The sequence below is a fragment of the Nanorana parkeri genome, unplaced genomic scaffold (assembly GCF_000935625.1).
Source record: "Nanorana parkeri isolate BGI_ZX_2015 unplaced genomic scaffold, ASM93562v1 scaffold1181, whole genome shotgun sequence".
Lineage (NCBI taxonomy): Eukaryota > Metazoa > Chordata > Amphibia > Anura > Dicroglossidae > Nanorana > Nanorana parkeri.
In genome coordinates, this window is record NW_017307449.1 from 4,586 (window position 1) to 26,899 (window position 22,314).

General features: G+C 38.3%; 1 protein-coding gene across 1 annotated transcript in view; it reads right to left on the reverse strand.

Annotated features, from left to right (window-relative positions):
- Positions 1 to 9,182: 9,182 nt before the first annotated feature.
- Positions 9,183 to 22,314, reverse strand: part of LOC108796841 (cilia- and flagella-associated protein 47-like) — a 208,738-nt gene continuing 195,606 nt past the window's right edge. The window contains 4 exon segments of the mRNA XM_018568382.1: positions 9,183 to 9,214; positions 10,661 to 10,833; positions 14,092 to 14,329; positions 19,225 to 19,333. Coding sequence (XP_018423884.1) covers positions 9,183 to 9,214; positions 10,661 to 10,833; positions 14,092 to 14,329; positions 19,225 to 19,333 — 552 coding nt within the window.

The window sequence follows — 22,314 nt, forward strand, 5'->3', positions numbered from 1 at the left end:
TAACCTGTCATAAGAGTATAGGGACCGGGCTCCTAGGGCTTTTTCTGGCTATTTTGTAGTTTTTCGTGGATTGAATCCAATCTGTTGCTCAGTGAACTCTCTATGTCATTCAACACGGGTTGGAAGATAACTTTCCACCCCTTATGAAGGGTCCCAAACCTTACATTTCCAAAGTGGAGAGAAGAACTTATACTTATCTGCTTAATGGGTGGTTATGGCTGTGCATCATTGGATGAACTGGAAACTAGGGATTAAAACCAGTATTGGAACTAAGAAGTCTTGCTGATTTTTAGGGGCGGTAGTCCATTTTAACCTAGAACGGCTGGAGTGTGGCTACACTTTCAGATTGCTGTATGCTGTTTTCTTAAGTAAGAATCTGAGTCTCTTCGATACACTATATATTCTCGTTTTTTGTTGTCTAAGGTTTTTTCATATGCCATGATTTGTTCTTCAAGAACTAAACTAAATGTGTTGGCTTCCTCACAGATCTAAGCTGCTCTGACCTGTATTTTTGGGTCCTTTAAGTTGCTTTTAATAAAACACATTCAGAAAAAAAAGCAATTGCGAGGTTTCTGATGAGGCATTTTCAACTAAACTAAGCTGCGAGATTACCTTGAGCAACAAATCTACAAAACCTTCAAAATTACTTCAATTGTCAAATTGAATTTTAAGAAAAGAAATGCAGATGCGAGCAATACAAATAAGTGATGAGATGCCATTCTTGATGAATAAAAAAAAATCTTGTTCCAATCAAAACGTCTTAGAAGAAGCAAAGCTGTTTAACAACCAACATAAAGTGAAATGTCAGGATTTCCGAAATGTCAAGAAGGATGTAATTTACTAACATGCAGAACCAGACTGAGACTGAGTTTTTTGACAAGGCAATACAAAATTGCAGTACTACTGGTGTCCAAAGTAGAGTACACCATAGCAATCAATGAGATTTCACTTTTCATCGGTTAGGGCAATGACAGATATAGGCATTTTAGCTTATATCTGTTTATGTGACTAAAAATGTTGAATGGAAAGAGCAATAATGTTAATGCATGGGCTTTGAAGTCTTTATAATTGAGTTTCAATTCAACACTGTAAAACTAGAAAAGGATATATATGTATTTCTCAAATTAATAAAATAGAACAGGTGTCTGCAGGAGGCTACTGTTAAAAATGTCCCACTTCAAAACATAAAGATAATCTCCAGGCTTACTCCCACCCTACACAACCCCCTGCCCTCACCACCCTCTAACTAATGCCTGGCATAGCATTAAAAAAACTACCTAAAGGCCACTTTTACTCACCTAAATCTGTGGTCACATGATGTTTTGGTCTTCCTCTTCCTTGTTGTACAGGAGATGGGGCCTTCTTTGGATGTTTACATCACTGCCTGTGTGATGTGGACTCTATTGGCTGTCCAGGGGTGGGATCCTCTTGGGATCCATAAGAGGAGGTTTTGGTGGGGACAAGAGGGGGTCATCGGGGACCGACCTGCACAGGCATATGTACATTGCTAGATTTCAGGTCCCCTGCGCCCAGAAAAGGTGCCAGTGAGTAAATCATCACTTCAAAAGGTATTTTAAAAAATACAACATGAGTGAGGAGAACAATCATAGTTATTACTTTGTTTTGTTTCACTAACCGGCAATTAGTAGAAACAGTATGAAGTAATATAAATTACAATGCAGATTTATACCTTGCTCATTATGCTGCTGACTTCCTTTAGCTAAGGTGTGTTTAACAGAGAGTCGTCTTTTTGTAGAAACTGGAATGGAAATTTGCTTTGGAATCTCAAAATGCTCAGGCATACTTATTTCCACATCATACTGGATAGACTGGAACATTTTAGAGCAGGAGGAAGAAGGAGACCTGAAAGACAAATTCACCTGTAAAGAGGAATTCACCTGTAAAGAGGAAAGGAAAAATTAATATATAACAAGCCCAAAAGTCTCATAAAAAATTAAGAGTTCAGTGACATGTTCAAAGTGTTTGTGACTTTAGGATTTTGTAAAGTCATAAAGGTACTTAAACTGTAATATACAATAACCTTATTTTTCCAATTCCTGCAGGTTTGGTAGACTCGCACTACCTGATGTCAGACTGATGCTTGGGTAGCCTATATCAAAGTCAATCAGACAGGTTGGAAAGATTCTGATAAAAGTTGTGTCTGCCCACACTGTCATACTAAAAAAAACAGCAGTGTGGTTTGACTTTGTTCTTTGGCATGGGATAAAAGTTTTATCTAAAAAGGCCACATATAAAAAAGAAAATACACAAGCTGCATATCAATGGAGTTGAACATCAGCAGGCATACTGCAGGTCATTCCCATTATGACAACTCACATAAATCAATGTCTCTGCCTTTCTGGCCTTTCCAAGGTTCCCAGACAAAGCATAGGTATAGTACAACAATATTCCATATCAAGAGATTCACATAATTCTTGCATTAATTGCCCATTAAACAATACGTAAGTTGTATTTCATTATATAAAACAAATCAGTCAGATCATGGAACTGCAAACACTGTTTCAGGAACAACTAGTTCAAAACTTTTGTGATGGCCTTTGAATGGAGATGGAAACTCATAAACACAGCTGAACAACCTGGAAACTGTACATGTACATGTCAGCAAAGACAGTTTTACATCTAGCGAAGTAAACAAACTGTGTGGATTTGAAAGGCTAGTATCCCCATCTTTACTTAGCACTAGTGGAGATATACATATTCTCCTGAACCTCTACGCCAGAGCAGGACCACTGCTGTTTCTGTGCTGAATGATAGCATGGAAGGTGGTAATGTTTGCCACAGAAATTTTAGTAACGTGAAAGTACATTTTTACATGCGCCATAGTTCAACTAATTTGTATTTGTTCAAATTTAAAAGGTTTGCTACAAAAAAATGTATGTATGGTTTAGATTGCTCACAATGTATATTTTATATAACACAAAGAATAATGGCTTTATATAATGCATTTAAATTTGCATTCGGAAAGTTGATATGCAAATTAAATGAATTAATTTGAAGTCTCATAAGTAATTGCCATGCAGTCATCTTTCACAGCACAATTATAGTAAGGCCATCTTGACCTTTTTAATAAATACAGTACACTCAAGTGTCTGTCAGCACAATAAATAGAAAATAAATAAATAACTAGAGCCATCTCTGAATGACCAGCGCTTTTGATTTATACTCCTGTTTGGCTTACTGAAAAGAGAAAATCTAACAGGCTCCTTCGAAGAGCTTCTTTTATTTTCTTCAAAATTAAAATCACAATACACTTTTCAACTTTTTCTTACAATAGTCTAAGTTTTTGAAAGTGCAATAAAGGTAAATAAAACAGAAGATCTGCCCACTCAGACAAAAATGTTTTGGACACCGTGGGGGGATAAAAAAAGTTTTTGAGATAAGCTATACTGTATCTCAACTGGTGCGTTTTTTTCCACACAGCTTTGAAAATGAGAATGTAAAAGTTATTGGCTGTGTTAGAGTTGAGACAAAGTTACGACAAACTTTGTCTGGTACACTTTTTATTAAATTTCCCTCTATATCTTTAGTCTGTAAAATCTGTGACCAACTGGTGCTTAAATGATAGCATAGTGGAAACCATGATGTTACATAGTTACATAGTATTTGAGGTTGAATAAAGACATCAAGTCCAAACTATTGCTGATGTGTGCGTATGTATAGGTCCATGTCTCATCTCATTCTCAACAGTACCTGTACCCCTGTAAATTATGGTCTCTCAGGAAATCATCCAAAAGCTTCTTGAATGATTCCACACTCTTAGCTGAAATCACTGCCTGTGGTAGTGAGTCCCAGACCCTAACCACTCTAACTGTGAAGAACCCCCTTCGCCCCTTGTGCTGGAATTTTTTTTCCACCAATTTTAGGTGGTGGCCTCTAGACTTTGTTATGGAGTTAATGGTAAAGAGTTTGTGGCTAATGTTGCTATCACCATTGAACATCTTGTACATGAAAATCATATCCCCCGTTAATCTCCTTACTTCCAACGTGAACATGTTTAAATTTAGTAGCCTTGTCTCATAGCTCTGGTCCTCCATCCCCTTTAAGAGTTTGGTTGCCCTCCGCTGGACTCTTTCCAGCTCCAGCTTTCTGTGGACTGGTGACCAAAACTGGTCCGCATACTCCAGATGAGGCCGAACCAATGATGTGTAAAGTTGCACAATTATAGACTTGTCCCTGCAAAATATTCCCTTCCTAATACAGGACAGGACTCTACTTGCTTTTCTTACAGCAGACTGGTACTGCAAGCTATTCTTTAATCTGTGGCCTGAAATGCCCCCCAAATCTTTTTCTATTTCCGACTTCCCTAGTGGCATACCCATAATTGTATAGCCCGTTTGCTTATTTTTTTAATCCCAAAGTGCATTACTTTGCATTTATCAGCATTAAATCTCATCTGCCATATATTTGCCCACTTCCCTATTTTATTCAGGTCCTCCTGTAATGCTATACTGTCTAGGTCCGTTTCTATTACCCTCCCGATTTTTAAAAAAAATTTAAAGTCATCACTGTACAATTAACGTTTTCACTCTGCTTGTTTATCTGTTGCTGTACAGACTTTTATTGACATGAGGAGTATTTTATGAACCTCAGACCTACTATTCTGTTGTCATAATTGCCTATGTTTAAGACTTTGGCACATGGTTTGCTTTTCAAATATTTCCTCACCTCCTCATCATGTGACAGTTTTTGTGCTTTGCCATTGACCACTCAGGATCAAGCACTACAATATATGAAGGGGTCAAATGCTCCTCCATACTGGGATGCACCAGGTATTTTGCAGCAGCTGTGACTGAGTAGGAAGTGACTGATATCAGAAAGTTGAAGGCTACTGTAAATTAGATGTATATGGGCTACTGCCGTAGCAAAATTAAAGAACTTGGTGCTAGTGATTCATCCCTACAGCTCACCTCAGTACATAACGAGAAGAGAGCAGTGGATGGCAATGTCCATAAAAGCTGTCATAATACTGTACATAGGAAAGAACATTTATAACCCAATTTAAGTGTATTTTTTGCAGCTTCTGTTGTGCTATCTGATAATGCATAATATTTACATACATGTACAAGGATCATTTACATAGAAAACTTGCATAGATTGTACATATAACTTACCTCCTCTCTGTTAACTCCAGGTGCCGCTACTGCAGCTCGGACACTGCTGCTCTCCAGTGTGCCAGTGACTTTTCTGCGCTCGTACTCCAGAAGTGACATTTGCATTTGGGCTGCAATTGCCAAAGCTCTCTCCCTTTTTTCATTAAACAATGGGATCTTTAGATTTTCTTCTAAGATACTGTTTTCTTTACATTTAAGATAGTAGGTTTTCTTTGAATGCGTGCTGCCTATTAAAAAGCAATGACAATTATCAAAAAAACTAGCAATCATTTTAAAGAGGAATTACAGCATACTGTTGTCAAACAATACAAATGTTTACACAGTGTTGTTCTCTACTAAATTATGTCTATCATGGCACCTTAAATTTAATAATTTACTAGTGCGTTTTTAAGAGCAGCAATGATAACTTAGAGAAGTGCCCCTTTATTTGCTATGCTCAGGTGCAGGCATGGGTCCCTTTAAGTTCTTTTTCCACAATTCTATGGCTTTCCATAAGCCTCGGGACTCGTGGACATGCCCGTGGAATTTAGGTTTCCCTGTTTCTCACCATTAGATGCTCAGAGAGACCAGACCTAATGGGGTAGAGGAGGATGTACATGTGATCTGCCACCAGGTGCATTGTCCCACCACTGTTAATACAACAGCCAGGTTGGAACACAATAGCAGAGCTTCAAAAGAAGACCCAGTCACTGCACAGAGCAGTTTGGCAACTATGTCCAGAGTAGGTTTGGTTGGTGGTCCTGTCTCTACAGTGCTATACTAGTGCTTCTAGAGACTTATCCTCTCACCTGCCTGTGGCACTGGTCCTTTGATCCCTCCAGTTTAACTCCTGAACTACCAGACCAACCTCCTTTGGTGTGAGAGGGACTCTGCTACAAGGAGCCAAGCACAAGCAGCCAAGTGCACTGTACTGTTTTACTGTATAGTTATGCTTAACTGCAATTAACTCCACTAAGTATTTCTTTCTCCTAGGCAGCTCCAGTTATTACAACAGTTTAATTCCCTGTTATATATTGTTCAATGCTGTATGCATTTTTGCTATGTGTTTGTTGAACCAAAATTTCCATCTTCCTCATACATTACACCTACACATATCATATACGGTTTTTGAAGGACAAAATGGGCTTTAATTTGATGTGACATATGGATATATACATTTTTTTAATTAATTTTTTTAAAACATTTGAAAAAAAAGAACCCCCCACACACATTTTTGATAGTTTTGGCAATAATAACATGTACATAATTAGTGTAGCTAACAGAAAGCAATTCATAATAAATTATTGTATTTGTCCTGATTTAGAAGGTATATCACATGTGTGGGATTTCAGTTTATTTTGTTATAGGTTATAGGTCATAGAAAACAAGGAGTAAAATTCAATTTTAGTCTGGAACAATTTTAGAATGTTTTTCAGCACTATATTTTCTTATTATTTTTTTATTACTGGTTTAAGACTTTTTTGACTGTTTCCTTTTTTTATTTATTTTTTTAAACTAGGGGGCACTAAGGGGTTATTTTTTATTTACAGGGGCTTTAAAACTTAGAATCTCTGAGTAGAATACAGTATTCTCCTCAGAGATACTTTGTATCACTTTGTAACAAACAGCCAGCTAGCAGTTGCACAACACAGTGAGCTGCTGCCGGCTTTGTGTCTGTCACGGCTCTGCGATCACAGGGATCAGCTATCGGTGTGGTCCTAGGTCTGCGACAACCTCATCTGCAGTTGAGGGGCTGCCTCGATTCCTGGAGGGACTCATCAACAGCAGTAACTCAATGAGCGCTGGTCCCTTAAGGGACCAGCGCTCATTGTACTGCATGACGGGATTATCCTGTCACCGTTCGTTAAAGAACTGAACGATCATGATGGGATAATCCCATCATCGGTCTGGGAAAGGGTTAACGGGGTTCCAAATCCAAAAGTGCAATAAATTGCAGTTAGCCAGTCATTAGATGTGGTGGCTGTATTAGTTTTCCTATTCAAGGTTTTTGTCCCCCTTTATTTCTTTTTCCTGGTGAGCCTGCTAGCTACACACTTCCTGTCCTAGGGTGACAATCCTCACTCACCCATACTGTATCTATGGAGCCCTGTCACCCTAGGACAGGACAACAGAAAATCTACCTCTTTTCTGTTCTCCATAACATGGGGGTTCTGGAACAATGCTAAATACTAACACAGTCAGTTTTTGGCTCACAAGATTTCTTTTAGGATCAACAGGTTTTTTTCCCCTTATCAAACAGATATAACAACATTATTTTAATTATATATTTAAAAGATTAAAAGGGATCAAATATGAAAAATGTATTATTTGTGTCTATATAATATACACAATATACTGGGAAAATATTCTGTTGTCTAAGAGAATAAACCTGGTTTTGGATCCATTACCAGATATTTGCTATATTCTGTGCTCCAGAATGAAATTTAGAATGGTCCAAACAAGGTAATTTACTTCATGGTGCACCTAAAAGGGCATGTATCTACATGTATTGGCATTCAAAAATTGAAAAAAAACTGCTTGAATCACTAAGACAGGGTTAGACAACCTCGGCACTCAAGCTGTGGTGAAACTACAAATCCCATCATGCTTCTGTCCCTAGAAGTCATGCCTGTGACTGTCAGAGTCTTGCAATGCTACATAGGACTTGTAATTTCACCGCAGCAGGAGTCCCAGGATTACTTACCTCTGCATTTGGAATATATAAATGTATCAACTATTTAAACAAATGACAAATATTTCCCGTTTTATTGTGAAACTAAGGGGTCTATTCACAAAGCTGCCGTAGGCTATTCACTTCAGGCTTGTATGGCTGATTTTAGCCGTACACCGATAAAATCAGACGTACATCGGCTTGCTGTGGCTGGCTTCGGGTCGGCCAAACATGCTCAGCATGTTTGGCTGTCCCGAAGTGCAGAAGTTCCACTCAGCTGAACCAACATCTGGATCGGCTGAGCCGAACCTCCGGCAGGCTACTCACTGATGTTCGGCCTATTCTCCTAGATGCCGAACAGCAGTGAGTAAATAGCTGAATGCCGCTGAGCGGCATTCGGCTCGGCTGTTCTGCTCGGTACCTCTGTGGTACCGAGCAGAATAGAAAAACAATTAAAAAAGTAGAAAAAAATAAAATAGAAAATGATTGGGCAGAGCTAGCAGTGACAGTTAGCTCCGCCCAACTGTTTTCTATTGGCCGGGCGGTTCTGCTGCCGTCAGAATAAAAAAAACACCATAGGAATGCATAGCTAGATTCCTATTGGCTATTTCACTTTGGAATAGCCAATAGCAAACTAAAAAGAGTGCATTGATCATGTAATAGGATTAACATCTGAAAGTTACATTTGTAAACTATAAAAAAATATTTTTTTGTGAATGTATTATCCATGACTTACTGAGAATTTGGGGGTGATTTACTAACCTAAACACACACACACACACCAGGTGTGTGTGATTTTCACACAGCAAAACGTATTTATCAACCAAAAAGTCTCTAAAAGCATATTTCCACTAATGCCATATATGGAAAAATCATGCACATGATGCATATATAATGTTGCTTCACAGTTTAGACAAAAATGGTTAGCTCATGCATTTACATTCCTTGCATTCATCAACGCAAGCAACACAACATAGAGCTAATTTACCCAACATCACCTTGGAATTCAGGGCAGGGCTTTGCACAACACACCTGCTGGGTGTGTACACATTACAAAGGTGTTTAGATTCCACCCATAGATCATGCTGGGAGGGAACACACTGCAGAGGTGTATACAGGTTCGTGGTGTGTTTATAAGGTTAGTAAATCAACCCCTTTGTGTTGAACTTGCATAGTAAATTTACTAACTAACCTGTCATAAGAGTATAGGGACCGGGCTCCTAGGGCTTTTTCTGGCTATTTTGTAGTTTTTCGTGGATTGAATCCAATCTGTTGCTCAGTGAACTCTCTATGTCATTCAACACGGGTTGGAAGATAACTTTCCACCCCTTATGAAGGGTCCCAAACCTTACATTTCCAAAGTGGAGAGAAGAACTTATACTTATCTGCTTAATGGGTGGTTATGGCTGTGCATCATTGGATGAACTGGAAACTAGGGATTAAAACCAGTATTGGAACTAAGAAGTCTTGCTGATTTTTAGGGGCGGTAGTCCATTTTAACCTAGAACGGCTGGAGTGTGGCTACACTTTCAGATTGCTGTATGCTGTTTTCTTAAGTAAGAATCTGAGTCTCTTCGATACACTATATATTCTCGTTTTTTGTTGTCTAAGGTTTTTTCATATGCCATGATTTGTTCTTCAAGAACTAAACTAAATGTGTTGGCTTCCTCACAGATCTAAGCTGCTCTGACCTGTATTTTTGGGTCCTTTAAGTTGCTTTTAATAAAACACATTCAGAAAAAAAAGCAATTGCGAGGTTTCTGATGAGGCATTTTCAACTAAACTAAGCTGCGAGATTACCTTGAGCAACAAATCTACAAAACCTTCAAAATTACTTCAATTGTCAAATTGAATTTTAAGAAAAGAAATGCAGATGCGAGCAATACAAATAAGTGATGAGATGCCATTCTTGATGAATAAAAAAAAATCTTGTTCCAATCAAAACGTCTTAGAAGAAGCAAAGCTGTTTAACAACCAACATAAAGTGAAATGTCAGGATTTCCGAAATGTCAAGAAGGATGTAATTTACTAACATGCAGAACCAGACTGAGACTGAGTTTTTTGACAAGGCAATACAAAATTGCAGTACTACTGGTGTCCAAAGTAGAGTACACCATAGCAATCAATGAGATTTCACTTTTCATCGGTTAGGGCAATGACAGATATAGGCATTTTAGCTTATATCTGTTTATGTGACTAAAAATGTTGAATGGAAAGAGCAATAATGTTAATGCATGGGCTTTGAAGTCTTTATAATTGAGTTTCAATTCAACACTGTAAAACTAGAAAAGGATATATATGTATTTCTCAAATTAATAAAATAGAACAGGTGTCTGCAGGAGGCTACTGTTAAAAATGTCCCACTTCAAAACATAAAGATAATCTCCAGGCTTACTCCCACCCTACACAACCCCCTGCCCTCACCACCCTCTAACTAATGCCTGGCATAGCATTAAAAAAACTACCTAAAGGCCACTTTTACTCACCTAAATCTGTGGTCACATGATGTTTTGGTCTTCCTCTTCCTTGTTGTACAGGAGATGGGGCCTTCTTTGGATGTTTACATCACTGCCTGTGTGATGTGGACTCTATTGGCTGTCCAGGGGTGGGATCCTCTTGGGATCCATAAGAGGAGGTTTTGGTGGGGACAAGAGGGGGTCATCGGGGACCGACCTGCACAGGCATATGTACATTGCTAGATTTCAGGTCCCCTGCGCCCAGAAAAGGTGCCAGTGAGTAAATCATCACTTCAAAAGGTATTTTAAAAAATACAACATGAGTGAGGAGAACAATCATAGTTATTACTTTGTTTTGTTTCACTAACCGGCAATTAGTAGAAACAGTATGAAGTAATATAAATTACAATGCAGATTTATACCTTGCTCATTATGCTGCTGACTTCCTTTAGCTAAGGTGTGTTTAACAGAGAGTCGTCTTTTTGTAGAAACTGGAATGGAAATTTGCTTTGGAATCTCAAAATGCTCAGGCATACTTATTTCCACATCATACTGGATAGACTGGAACATTTTAGAGCAGGAGGAAGAAGGAGACCTGAAAGACAAATTCACCTGTAAAGAGGAATTCACCTGTAAAGAGGAAAGGAAAAATTAATATATAACAAGCCCAAAAGTCTCATAAAAAATTAAGAGTTCAGTGACATGTTCAAAGTGTTTGTGACTTTAGGATTTTGTAAAGTCATAAAGGTACTTAAACTGTAATATACAATAACCTTATTTTTCCAATTCCTGCAGGTTTGGTAGACTCGCACTACCTGATGTCAGACTGATGCTTGGGTAGCCTATATCAAAGTCAATCAGACAGGTTGGAAAGATTCTGATAAAAGTTGTGTCTGCCCACACTGTCATACTAAAAAAAACAGCAGTGTGGTTTGACTTTGTTCTTTGGCATGGGATAAAAGTTTTATCTAAAAAGGCCACATATAAAAAAGAAAATACACAAGCTGCATATCAATGGAGTTGAACATCAGCAGGCATACTGCAGGTCATTCCCATTATGACAACTCACATAAATCAATGTCTCTGCCTTTCTGGCCTTTCCAAGGTTCCCAGACAAAGCATAGGTATAGTACAACAATATTCCATATCAAGAGATTCACATAATTCTTGCATTAATTGCCCATTAAACAATACGTAAGTTGTATTTCATTATATAAAACAAATCAGTCAGATCATGGAACTGCAAACACTGTTTCAGGAACAACTAGTTCAAAACTTTTGTGATGGCCTTTGAATGGAGATGGAAACTCATAAACACAGCTGAACAACCTGGAAACTGTACATGTACATGTCAGCAAAGACAGTTTTACATCTAGCGAAGTAAACAAACTGTGTGGATTTGAAAGGCTAGTATCCCCATCTTTACTTAGCACTAGTGGAGATATACATATTCTCCTGAACCTCTACGCCAGAGCAGGACCACTGCTGTTTCTGTGCTGAATGATAGCATGGAAGGTGGTAATGTTTGCCACAGAAATTTTAGTAACGTGAAAGTACATTTTTACATGCGCCATAGTTCAACTAATTTGTATTTGTTCAAATTTAAAAGGTTTGCTACAAAAAAATGTATGTATGGTTTAGATTGCTCACAATGTATATTTTATATAACACAAAGAATAATGGCTTTATATAATGCATTTAAATTTGCATTCGGAAAGTTGATATGCAAATTAAATGAATTAATTTGAAGTCTCATAAGTAATTGCCATGCAGTCATCTTTCACAGCACAATTATAGTAAGGCCATCTTGACCTTTTTAATAAATACAGTACACTCAAGTGTCTGTCAGCACAATAAATAGAAAATAAATAAATAACTAGAGCCATCTCTGAATGACCAGCGCTTTTGATTTATACTCCTGTTTGGCTTACTGAAAAGAGAAAATCTAACAGGCTCCTTCGAAGAGCTTCTTTTATTTTCTTCAAAATTAAAATCACAATACACTTTTCAACTTTTTCTTACAATAGTCTAAGTTTTTGAAAGTGCAATAAAGGTAAATAAAACAGAAGATCTGCCCACTCAGACAAAAATGTTTTGGACACCGTGGGGGGATAAAAAAAGTTTTTGAGATAAGCTATACTGTATCTCAACTGGTGCGTTTTTTTCCACACAGCTTTGAAAATGAGAATGTAAAAGTTATTGGCTGTGTTAGAGTTGAGACAAAGTTACGACAAACTTTGTCTGGTACACTTTTTATTAAATTTCCCTCTATATCTTTAGTCTGTAAAATCTGTGACCAACTGGTGCTTAAATGATAGCATAGTGGAAACCATGATGTTACATAGTTACATAGTATTTGAGGTTGAATAAAGACATCAAGTCCAAACTATTGCTGATGTGTGCGTATGTATAGGTCCATGTCTCATCTCATTCTCAACAGTACCTGTACCCCTGTAAATTATGGTCTCTCAGGAAATCATCCAAAAGCTTCTTGAATGATTCCACACTCTTAGCTGAAATCACTGCCTGTGGTAGTGAGTCCCAGACCCTAACCACTCTAACTGTGAAGAACCCCCTTCGCCCCTTGTGCTGGAATTTTTTTTCCACCAATTTTAGGTGGTGGCCTCTAGACTTTGTTATGGAGTTAATGGTAAAGAGTTTGTGGCTAATGTTGCTATCACCATTGAACATCTTGTACATGAAAATCATATCCCCCGTTAATCTCCTTACTTCCAACGTGAACATGTTTAAATTTAGTAGCCTTGTCTCATAGCTCTGGTCCTCCATCCCCTTTAAGAGTTTGGTTGCCCTCCGCTGGACTCTTTCCAGCTCCAGCTTTCTGTGGACTGGTGACCAAAACTGGTCCGCATACTCCAGATGAGGCCGAACCAATGATGTGTAAAGTTGCACAATTATAGACTTGTCCCTGCAAAATATTCCCTTCCTAATACAGGACAGGACTCTACTTGCTTTTCTTACAGCAGACTGGTACTGCAAGCTATTCTTTAATCTGTGGCCTGAAATGCCCCCCAAATCTTTTTCTATTTCCGACTTCCCTAGTGGCATACCCATAATTGTATAGCCCGTTTGCTTATTTTTTTAATCCCAAAGTGCATTACTTTGCATTTATCAGCATTAAATCTCATCTGCCATATATTTGCCCACTTCCCTATTTTATTCAGGTCCTCCTGTAATGCTATACTGTCTAGGTCCGTTTCTATTACCCTCCCGATTTTTAAAAAAAATTTAAAGTCATCACTGTACAATTAACGTTTTCACTCTGCTTGTTTATCTGTTGCTGTACAGACTTTTATTGACATGAGGAGTATTTTATGAACCTCAGACCTACTATTCTGTTGTCATAATTGCCTATGTTTAAGACTTTGGCACATGGTTTGCTTTTCAAATATTTCCTCACCTCCTCATCATGTGACAGTTTTTGTGCTTTGCCATTGACCACTCAGGATCAAGCACTACAATATATGAAGGGGTCAAATGCTCCTCCATACTGGGATGCACCAGGTATTTTGCAGCAGCTGTGACTGAGTAGGAAGTGACTGATATCAGAAAGTTGAAGGCTACTGTAAATTAGATGTATATGGGCTACTGCCGTAGCAAAATTAAAGAACTTGGTGCTAGTGATTCATCCCTACAGCTCACCTCAGTACATAACGAGAAGAGAGCAGTGGATGGCAATGTCCATAAAAGCTGTCATAATACTGTACATAGGAAAGAACATTTATAACCCAATTTAAGTGTATTTTTTGCAGCTTCTGTTGTGCTATCTGATAATGCATAATATTTACATACATGTACAAGGATCATTTACATAGAAAACTTGCATAGATTGTACATATAACTTACCTCCTCTCTGTTAACTCCAGGTGCCGCTACTGCAGCTCGGACACTGCTGCTCTCCAGTGTGCCAGTGACTTTTCTGCGCTCGTACTCCAGAAGTGACATTTGCATTTGGGCTGCAATTGCCAAAGCTCTCTCCCTTTTTTCATTAAACAATGGGATCTTTAGATTTTCTTCTAAGATACTGTTTTCTTTACATTTAAGATAGTAGGTTTTCTTTGAATGCGTGCTGCCTATTAAAAAGCAATGACAATTATCAAAAAAACTAGCAATCATTTTAAAGAGGAATTACAGCATACTGTTGTCAAACAATACAAATGTTTACACAGTGTTGTTCTCTACTAAATTATGTCTATCATGGCACCTTAAATTTAATAATTTACTAGTGCGTTTTTAAGAGCAGCAATGATAACTTAGAGAAGTGCCCCTTTATTTGCTATGCTCAGGTGCAGGCATGGGTCCCTTTAAGTTCTTTTTCCACAATTCTATGGCTTTCCATAAGCCTCGGGACTCGTGGACATGCCCGTGGAATTTAGGTTTCCCTGTTTCTCACCATTAGATGCTCAGAGAGACCAGACCTAATGGGGTAGAGGAGGATGTACATGTGATCTGCCACCAGGTGCATTGTCCCACCACTGTTAATACAACAGCCAGGTTGGAACACAATAGCAGAGCTTCAAAAGAAGACCCAGTCACTGCACAGAGCAGTTTGGCAACTATGTCCAGAGTAGGTTTGGTTGGTGGTCCTGTCTCTACAGTGCTATACTAGTGCTTCTAGAGACTTATCCTCTCACCTGCCTGTGGCACTGGTCCTTTGATCCCTCCAGTTTAACTCCTGAACTACCAGACCAACCTCCTTTGGTGTGAGAGGGACTCTGCTACAAGGAGCCAAGCACAAGCAGCCAAGTGCACTGTACTGTTTTACTGTATAGTTATGCTTAACTGCAATTAACTCCACTAAGTATTTCTTTCTCCTAGGCAGCTCCAGTTATTACAACAGTTTAATTCCCTGTTATATATTGTTCAATGCTGTATGCATTTTTGCTATGTGTTTGTTGAACCAAAATTTCCATCTTCCTCATACATTACACCTACACATATCATATACGGTTTTTGAAGGACAAAATGGGCTTTAATTTGATGTGACATATGGATATATACATTTTTTTAATTAATTTTTTTAAAACATTTGAAAAAAAAGAACCCCCCACACACATTTTTGATAGTTTTGGCAATAATAACATGTACATAATTAGTGTAGCTAACAGAAAGCAATTCATAATAAATTATTGTATTTGTCCTGATTTAGAAGGTATATCACATGTGTGGGATTTCAGTTTATTTTGTTATAGGTTATAGGTCATAGAAAACAAGGAGTAAAATTCAATTTTAGTCTGGAACAATTTTAGAATGTTTTTCAGCACTATATTTTCTTATTATTTTTTTATTACTGGTTTAAGACTTTTTTGACTGTTTCCTTTTTTTATTTATTTTTTTAAACTAGGGGGCACTAAGGGGTTATTTTTTATTTACAGGGGCTTTAAAACTTAGAATCTCTGAGTAGAATACAGTATTCTCCTCAGAGATACTTTGTATCACTTTGTAACAAACAGCCAGCTAGCAGTTGCACAACACAGTGAGCTGCTGCCGGCTTTGTGTCTGTCACGGCTCTGCGATCACAGGGATCAGCTATCGGTGTGGTCCTAGGTCTGCGACAACCTCATCTGCAGTTGAGGGGCTGCCTCGATTCCTGGAGGGACTCATCAACAGCAGTAACTCAATGAGCGCTGGTCCCTTAAGGGACCAGCGCTCATTGTACTGCATGACGGGATTATCCTGTCACCGTTCGTTAAAGAACTGAACGATCATGATGGGATAATCCCATCATCGGTCTGGGAAAGGGTTAACGGGGTTCCAAATCCAAAAGTGCAATAAATTGCAGTTAGCCAGTCATTAGATGTGGTGGCTGTATTAGTTTTCCTATTCAAGGTTTTTGTCCCCCTTTATTTCTTTTTCCTGGTGAGCCTGCTAGCTACACACTTCCTGTCCTAGGGTGACAATCCTCACTCACCCATACTGTATCTATGGAGCCCTGTCACCCTAGGACAGGACAACAGAAAATCTACCTCTTTTCTGTTCTCCATAACATGGGGGTTCTGGAACAATGCTAAATACTAACACAGTCAGTTTTTGGCTCACAAGATTTCTTTTAGGATCAACAGGTTTTTTTCCCCTTATCAAACAGATATAACAACATTATTTTAATTATATATTTAAAAGATTAAAAGGGATCAAATATGAAAAATGTATTATTTGTGTCTATATAATATACACAATATACTGGGAAAATATTCTGTTGTCTAAGAGAATAAACCTGGTTTTGGATCCATTACCAGATATTTGCTATATTCTGTGCTCCAGAATGAAATTTAGAATGGTCCAAACAAGGTAATTTACTTCATGGTGCACCTAAAAGGGCATGTATCTACATGTATTGGCATTCAAAAATTGAAAAAAAACTGCTTGAATCACTAAGACAGGGTTAGACAACCTCGGCACTCAAGCTGTGGTGAAACTACAAATCCCATCATGCTTCTGTCCCTAGAAGTCATGCCTGTGACTGTCAGAGTCTTGCAATGCTACATAGGACTTGTAATTTCACCGCAGCAGGAGTCCCAGGATTACTTACCTCTGCATTTGGAATATATAAATGTATCAACTATTTAAACAAATGACAAATATTTCCCGTTTTATTGTGAAACTAAGGGGTCTATTCACAAAGCTGCCGTAGGCTATTCACTTCAGGCTTGTATGGCTGATTTTAGCCGTACACCGATAAAATCAGACGTACATCGGCTTGCTGTGGCTGGCTTCGGGTCGGCCAAACATGCTCAGCATGTTTGGCTGTCCCGAAGTGCAGAAGTTCCACTCAGCTGAACCAACATCTGGATCGGCTGAGCCGAACCTCCGGCAGGCTACTCACTGATGTTCGGCCTATTCTCCTAGATGCCGAACAGCAGTGAGTAAATAGCTGAATGCCGCTGAGCGGCATTCGGCTCGGCTGTTCTGCTCGGTACCTCTGTGGTACCGAGCAGAATAGAAAAACAATTAAAAAAGTAGAAAAAAATAAAATAGAAAATGATTGGGCAGAGCTAGCAGTGACAGTTAGCTCCGCCCAACTGTTTTCTATTGGCCGGGCGGTTCTGCTGCCGTCAGAATAAAAAAAACACCATAGGAATGCATAGCTAGATTCCTATTGGCTATTTCACTTTGGAATAGCCAATAGCAAACTAGCTATTGCACCCGCCCTCTGCTGCTGTCAATCACTAGAAGGGGACCTGATGGAGAACTTCAGGTCCCCTCTGCTGATTGACAGCAGCAGTGGGCGGGTGCAATAGCTAGTTTGCTATTGCAAATTGAAATAGCCAATAGGAATGTAGCTATGCATTCCTATGCTGTTTTTTAATTTTTATTATTTTGACGGCAGCCAATGGCTCCGATGTCAGAAGAAAAATTAAAAAAGACAACAGAGCAGGGAAAGGTTTACTCTGCTCGAGTGAACCTTTCCGGGAGAAAGTGTATATCTCCTGGGCAGCCGGGAGCCGCTATCTAATAGCGGGAGACTCCCAGAGCATGTGGGAGAGTTGGGCTGTCTGGAGATCAGCGTCCCTGATTACCTGGTAACCTGGCAAGTGCCCGGAGCCAGCCGTGAGATGACGGCTGGCTCCGCCCAGCGTTTAGTAGCATGCTGTCGGCCAGCTTCGGCTTTCACCTGAGCTCAGGCAAGCCGAGGCATATGCCTTCAGCTCGACTGAGCCCCTTGGCCAACTTTGGGAGCTATACGGGCTATAGTGAATAGCCCTTACAGCAGCCCTTCGGTTCTACTGAACCGAAGGGGTCCTGGGGTTGAAGGGGTCCTGGGGTCGAAGATCCCTCGGCAGCTTTGTGAATAGACCCCTAAATGTAAGAAGTCTTAAAAACCGAATATCATCCTTTAATATTTTTGTATATCCATACTGGACATTTTTATACATTTAGAATAATGGTGATTTTCATCAGGCACAAAGACAATACAGTCATTTTTATTGAGCAACTCAATTATTTTATGCCCTCGTATTTTATACTCTTACAGAAAGAAACCCATTTCTTTGCAGTTTTTGCTATCATACAATTATACATATCTATTAGGAATAAAAATGTGTGTTGACACAGCTGCTTTTAAATTGGCATATCTGAATATACTAGTATAGTTGATGAGTAGAATAATACCACTTTTATCACAGTTCAACTATTCAAAAGCTTTTTCATTAAAAAAAAAGAGCTTCAAAATAATTTCAGCGGGATCTTTAAAAAAAATATAACCTTAGCAGAATTTCAACAATTGGCCTATAGGCCATTGTTAAAACATTAATTTTTGCATTATAGCAGCATAATATAATTAGCATTGACTACAGAACTTTAATTAACTTGACAGGATTTAAATATAAAATGTGAAGTTAATTGAGTTTAACAATTTTCTACATTTGATTTTGTGTTGTACATGTTTTCGAAAATATGAATGTCTTCATAATTTGTTACCTATTTCTAAGTGTTACCTATTTAAAAGATTACTATGATTACCCATGGTCATGGAACATGAAACAAGGCAGGTTTGCTACTCTAGGACACTTTTTTCTTATTTTAGTTGCATGTTAATGCTCAATTCCAGGATAAAAAATAGTATAAGGTGCATGCACCAACAGCAGCAAGAAGCTGGATCAGGCAGTCTTGTAAGTCTTTAGGAACCTTTACTCCAGTGCTTTGTTCATCTGCACAGCCTTGCTTATTTGATTGATCTACTCTTGGTGACAAAAATATTTTAGAACTGCAAAGCTCACCTAGCATGGTATGTCTAAAACCTCTTACGGCCATTTTTTTATCTACATTAAAAAAATATTTTGTATGATTTGTTTTACACGATTTGCATACATATTTCAGAAATAGTTTGTTGTCAATAAAGGCAGATAGCCAATGCTGTTTTCAGGGAGAAATAAACTGGGTTTAAATTAAATAGCTAAAGCAAAATATTTTATTTTTTACAAACAGACCATGCACTGAATAAAGTAAATTTAAGCAGAAAAGTACAAACCTGAAAGTGAATCAGTGGCTTGAAAAACATTTGGACTGTCAACAGGAATAAATGATGATGGCAAGGGTGAAGTTCCAGTTCCCTCAATCACATATGCAAAGTCACCAATCTGAAAGGTATAAAATGGAGCAATAAGAAATTGACGCAAAAGCTTAAACTGCTAAACATAAAATATATTCATATTCATTTGGCTCTTTGATCTTACTAGATCTCCTATCCTTAGCTACAAGCAAAGTAAAGGTTATACACACCCTAAAAACCCATATACAAAGAAATAAGATTCAGATTTTTGTATGAATAGCTAAACATGGCCATCTTCATCTGATCAGATATTATAATAAAAACTAGAAAACATCTAAAGAGTGAAATGCCATTATCTTCCAGTGGATATGGTGTCTGACAAACTATTATAGAATGCCTTTCTTAATTAATAGGGAAAATTGGATCTCTGTATGGTAACAACTTACCGTAAAACATGAAGACATAAAGTGCTGATTATAGCTAAAGGTATAAGCTGAAGTGCTTAAGATGTGTAGGCCAGTCTATGTTGACTCCAGTTGTGCAGCATGTGGACATTGTATGGTTCTATAGATACTTGTACAATCAGGTTTCATGTAAAAATGCCCACACAAGGGTTTGGAAATTTCAGATATAAGTGCTGATTATAGCTAAAAGGTATCAGCTGCAGTGCTTAGGACTATGTTGACTCCAGTTGTGCAGCATGTGGACAATGTATGGTTCTATATGTACTTGTACAATCTGTACTATTGATCTTACAGAATATTTTACTGTATATCTCTGTGTAGGCATTTACAGCCAAATGCAGCTGGGCCACATACACATAGCTAGATGTGCTTATGTATAGCTATCCTTAAATACAACATATATCTTTTTAATGATAATGCATTTTACATTTACCATAGATTTTTAGTGGAGCAACTAGAATTAATTGGGTTTATCTCAATTAATGATAACTTTACATTTCATGCTGATCTTAGCAGCAAAGAGAAAGCGTAAAACAAATGAGACAGTAAAGGCAAATCAAAATAAATAGCAAAATATTTGTGGAACACCCTGTTACACGCTTATTCAGTGAAGCAAAGAGCAATGTGCAAAGTGCAGTACTGCATATTAACCTGTTTTGTGAAGTAGGTTATAGCAGTTTATCATAATTGTTATTATCTGCCTTAATAAATAAGATTACATATGAATTTTCACAGCCTGCTATGAAAATGTTAATTTGCAATGACTGTGGTTCAGAGCAGTGCACCATAAACTTAAAAGGTTAAACTTTTAGCTGATGGAAAAGGATATGGAAAACAGTAAATGCAAACCACTTGTTATTTATTGATCATCTGTAATCTCGATCACATTTACTAAACACAGAATACTGTTTGCTTGAATGTAACTCCCAATCTACCTAATTCAATTCTGGATGCTTTTTCATACTGTTTCAATCAAGTTGTCATTTCAGAATGTTTCCCCTTTTTAACTCGCATACACACGTATAAAAGTGACAGAACCCCTCCAAATGATTAATGCTAGGTTTCAATCTAATCAGAAAGGTTAATGCTATTTTAGATTGCTTTAAATGAACTTTCCGTAACTCTCTATGCTATCACAATATATTTGTAAATTGTCACCACCATTATTGTTTTATTAAGGCAGTTGCTTAAAGAATATATCACACCATATACTGTACATCCCCAATTCACAAAAAGTTAACTACATAAAAACAGAATGCAATGCTTTGCAAATCTCATAATCCGATATTGTATTCCCAATAGAAAATTGAAAACATATCCAATGTTTAGACTGAGAAAATGTACCATTCTCAGAAAAAAATAAGGTAATTTTGAAATTGATGGCAGCAGCGTGTCTCAAAAAAGTTGGGACAGGGCCATGTTTACCGTGTTGTAGCATCCCCTCTTCTTTTAACAACACTGTCTGGGAACTGAGGATACCAGTTGCTAGAGTGTTGGGATAGGAATGTTGTCCCAGTCTTGATATAGGATTCTAACTGCTCAACAGTCCTGAGTCTTCTTTGTCATTTTTTTATTACAAGATGTGCCAAATAGTTTTAATTTGGTGAAAGGTCTGGACGACAGGCAGGCCAGTTAAGCACACAGACTCTTCTACTACGAAGCAATGCTGTTGTCATAGATGCAGTGTGCGGTTTAGCATTGTCCTGCTGAAATATACAAGGCCTTCCCTGAAAAAAGATGTCATCTGGATGGGAGCATATGCTGCCCTAAAACCTGGATATATCTTTCAGCATTGATGGTGCCTTTCCAGATGTGCAAGCTGCCCAATCCATACGTACTATACACCCCATACCAGATTGGTGAACCTCTGCCCATCTGTACTTCTGAGACAGTCTGACTCTCTAAGATGCTCTTTTTATATCCAAACAAGTTACTGACCTGTTGCCAATTAACCTAATTAGTTTCAAAATATTTTTCCAGCTCTTCCTTGTTAGTACAAGGCATAGGCTCAATGTTCGAGTCCAGCAAGAGTTCAACTTGAACATCAGCAGTTCCTGTGTTCAGCGAACACACGAACTGTCAGGGCATTCAGCAGGCTGTTTGCTCGCCAAGCACCCCACAAGGCACTACTATGCATTGCACAGTGCCTTGTGAGCTCTGATTGGCTAAAGCCTTGCATCTGACCACAAGTCAGGTGCAAGACTTTGGCCCAATCAGGACACAATACTCTGTAAGAGCCATGATTGGGCAAAGTCATGATGATTTTGCCCAATCATGGCTAACCTGTCAGATGCTGTACATCTGTAACCAGTTGGGCGATGCTAGCTAGCTGCCACCGCTAGCTCCGCCCAATTGTGTATATGTTGCCGGCATCTGTCAGAATGCCATTCGACACGAGCAGACGGGTCGGCGTCGTTGCTTAAAAACAATTATGATTTCTATAAATTTTTTCTTGTTTCATTTTTATATTTCGTGGAGTCGTCGTTGACAATGCTGGACATCGTGATTGACCCTGGATTACGTTGGTGGATCAATTTATTTGGTTTTTTTAAAATAAAAGACTTGTCAAAGACTGGGGTGCTTTTTTATTAGTTTTTTTTTTACA